Source organism: Oryctolagus cuniculus, chromosome 5 (assembly GCF_051225735.1).
Source record: "Oryctolagus cuniculus isolate XC-2025 breed Fujian yellow rabbit chromosome 5, ASM5122573v1, whole genome shotgun sequence".
NCBI classification, from domain to species: domain Eukaryota; kingdom Metazoa; phylum Chordata; class Mammalia; order Lagomorpha; family Leporidae; genus Oryctolagus; species Oryctolagus cuniculus.
In genome coordinates this window covers 169814440-169818189 of record NC_142871.1, presented here as the reverse complement: position 1 = coordinate 169818189, position 3750 = coordinate 169814440, and the positions used below count along the sequence as shown (strand labels likewise).

At 43.2% G+C, this 3750-nt stretch overlaps 1 protein-coding gene across 1 annotated transcript; it reads left to right on the top strand.

Moving 5' to 3' along the window:
• The first annotated feature begins 1449 nt into the window (after nucleotides 1–1449).
• On the top strand, nucleotides 1450–2397 carry LOC100353631 (olfactory receptor 2B8-like). Its single transcript, XM_089333572.1, has one exon. It carries the CDS (start codon nucleotides 1450–1452, stop codon nucleotides 2395–2397), a length of 948 nt encoding a protein of 315 aa, XP_089189698.1.
• Nucleotides 2398–3750: the final 1353 nt, after the last annotated feature.

Below are 3750 nucleotides of genomic sequence, written 5' to 3'. Positions count from 1 at the left end.
AAAGAAGGAAAAACATCATCTTGCCTGGTCATGGATTTTGTTAATATGAAAGTGATGATTACAAAAATTAGCAAGAGCCCTGGATGTAAGCATTTATCACAGTATTAGAAAGCAACTGAAAGTTTGGATATTTACAACTGCTTATTACCTACAGTTCTTGTATATGTGGGAGGAAGCTGAGATTAAACTACCTCTTCCCAAACAGTGCACAATTTTTAAGTAGCTAAAGTTTTCTTTTTTTGGAAGAAAATATAGCTCTTTATAGCTGTTTTTTCAGAATGTTCATTTGTTTTTCCCTTGTACAGTTACACATTCCATAACCCCTAAATTTATTATCTATCACCTATTACAGTTTTTAGGTTCTTTCTATATTTTTATTTATCCAACAATTTTTTTGTGAGCCTATGCCAGAATGTTTTATGGTGACATTACAAGATGTTACTCTTGTTCAAGATATGGTGATGTTATAAGACATTACTCTTGTTCAATTATTATTTGCTATTAAACTTGCCTCATTGTGTGTTAGAGAGAGACAGAGAGGGAGAGGGAGAGAGATCTAAGAACAAGCCCAGTGATTTTAATAGAAAAGATAATTATTTTTGTGAGATTGGATTTTAGGAAGTGTAGAGCGACAAGTTGAAAAATAAATTGCCCTACATTGAAGAAATGAAAAAGTTACAAAGTGAGTGAAAAGGAAATGTTGGTTATTGGACTGACGGTGCCCATTCTGAGAACTGCTGAGAATGGTACCAATGACGATTATTCAGGGATGGTCCTCTTGGAATGTAAGGTTTGGATACGGTGAATTCTAAAATCATTCCCAATAGAAAGTTTCCAATCAAAAAACTTGTTTCAGGCTCCGGTATCCATAGATTGGCTTATGTATGAAAACGTATTAGTCCTCCTGGAATAAAATAGTAAAGGATAAATTTTCTGTACTAAGCACCTTCAGAAAACATTTTTTTCTCTGCATAAAACAGGAGTCTGAACTATTTCAATTCTTGATCAAACACCAAAGTAGAGGGATCCATATAGCAGCAAATTGCGACTTACCCTGGAAAATTAGATTTAATTTTTGGAGAAACACATGTTATCTTTAAAGCCAATAAATCTTGGAAAGGCAGGCTCCTAGCAGTGAAGAAGCCGTGCCATCGAGTCTGTTTCTGCCATTTACTGGGGAACCACCCTAGAAAAAGCACTCACCCTTAGTTCTCTCAGGTTTTCAACACAGATAAGATGGCGCCAGTCTCAGAGAGCTGTGAGAAAATGCAAGGAAGTGCTTAGGCCATGGAAGACACTCATATACAGTGGCTCTTTACCACCCCCATCTTGCCAGTGAGGAAGTGGCTAACACACCCAAGCTGTGTTTGCCCACACTAGGGAACAGGACGTGCATTAGACATGCAAGGTAAGAGTTAAGAGGCCTTTTCATCCCACAGGTAGAGTGCAATGGAAAGAGCTAATGGCAGCACCTTCTCTGGATTCATTCTCCTGGGCTTCTCCAACAGACCCCAGCTGGAGACAGCCCTCTTTGTGGCCATCCTGGTGGTCTACTTCTTGAGTGTTCTAGGCAACAGCACCATCATCATCCTGTCGATTGTGGATGCTCGCCTACACACCCCTATGTATTTCTTCCTGTCCAATCTCTCTTTCATGGATCTTTGTTTGACTACTTGCACTGTCCCGCAGACCCTGGTCAACTTCAGGGGGAGGGACAAGACCATCACCTACGGTGGCTGCGTGACCCAGCTCTTCATTGCCCTGGGCCTTGGGGGAGTCGAGTGCGCGCTCTTGTCGGTCATGGCGTATGACCGCTATGCAGCCGTCTGCCGCCCTCTCCACTACCTGGTGATCGTGCATCCCCAGCTTTGCTTGCAGCTGGTTGTGACTGCTTGGCTTACGGGTTTCGGCAATTCTGTGGTGCAGACGGCACTGACCATGACTCTTCCACTCTGTGGTAGGAACCAAGTGGACCACTTCTTCTGTGAGGTTCCGGTGATGCTGAAACTGGCCTGCACCAACACTGCCATCAACGAGGCTGAACTCTTTGCCGTCAGCATCGTCTTCTTGGTGGTGCCCCTGTCACTCATCTTGGTGTCCTACGGCCACATTGCTCGTGCAGTCCTGAAGATGAAGTCAGCCCAGGGGAGGCGCAAGGCTTTTGGGACCTGCGGCTCTCACCTGCTGGTGGTGGTCATTTTCTTTGGAACACTCATCTCCATGTACCTCCAGCCTCCCTCTAGTTATTCACAGGATGTGAACAAAAGCATTGCACTGTTCTATACCCTGGTGACGCCTCTGCTGAATCCGCTGATTTACACTCTGAGGAACAAGGAGGTCAAAGGGGCGCTAAGGAGACTCGTGGGGAGAATGCCAGACTCAAGAAAGAGTCAGTAATCAGGGCTTGTGCCCCAAAGACCATTTTTAACTTAATTCCACAAGCCTTTGGAAGCACTCACCATGTACTAGGCACTGTTTTGGATACTTGGTTTATATGCTGGTATGATATATGTACTTGAGATATATAAATCAGGATGGAAAGAAAGAGGGACCTCTGTCCTCATGGAGCTAAGACTTCTTAGGGAGAGAATATAAGTAAGATCAGCAAAGGGTTAATTTTGGCATGTTATGTATTAAAATGCCACACAATGATGAGAATAAGCAAGTCATAAGTACACACAGCAACATGGACGTTTCCCACAAACACAACGTTGAGACAAAGAAGCCAGGCACAAACCAGGCCTCACTATGCTTCCTTTACGTAAAATACAAAACCAGGTAAAACTAATCTGTGGTGTTGGAAATCAGAAGAGCTTGGCGATGGGGAGGAGAAGTGAGAGAGGAGCTTGCTCTGGTTCTTGAGCTGATTTCTGATTCTATGGGGGATGCAGTTTGTGGAAAAGAATCAAACCACTTTCCTGCAGTGTCTGTGTGTGTGTTCTACTTCAGCATCATTTACACGTAAACAGTTGTTGAATAAGCCAGAAATTAATGGAATACTATGACACTTGATAATCACATTAGGTGTTTTGTTTTCCTTTCACACAATGTTTGAGTTTACATTCTAGGTGATCTAAGTTACTTCTGTACATTGAACTGAACAGCTAGATGCTAAGATGCTTTTGATATTAGAATGTTTAGCCAGACCAGAATGAACCCTCCTTAAATTTCATTTAAAAATCCCAATCAAAGGTTATTTCTATAATGATTCTTATAGTCTCTTCTTATTTCCATGTAGCTATTTAGTGGCCTGTTTTTGAGGCAAAAATTAGAATGATAACTTTCTTTTTTTTATTTTTTATTTTTTATTTTTGACAGGCAGAGTGGACAGTGAGAGAGAGACAGACAGAGAGGAAGGTCTTCCTTTCACCGTTGGTTCACCCTCCAATGGCCGCCGCAGCCGGCGTGCTGCAGCCAGCGCATCGCGCTGATCCAAAGCCAGGAGCCAGGTGCTTCTCCTGGTCTCCCATGCAGGTGCAGGGGCCCAAGCACTTGGGCCATCCTCCACTGCCTTCCCGGGCCACAGCAGAGAGCTGGACTGAAAGAGGAGCAACCAGGACTAGAACCCGGTGCTCATATGGGATGCCGGCGCCATAGGCGGAGGATTAACCAAGTGAGCCATGGCACCGGCCCTTATTTTTATTTATTTATTTATTTATTTTTAAGATTTATTTCTTTGAAAATCAGAGTTATACAGAGAGAGGAGAGACAGAGAGGAGAAAGAAAGAGAGGTCTTCTATCTGCTGGTTC

Excerpts from the sequence above, each read along its gene's own strand:
- LOC100353631 (XM_089333572.1), top strand. The coding sequence starts at position 1,450 with ATGGAAAGAGCTAATGGCAGCACCTTCTCTGGATTCATTCTCCTGGGC.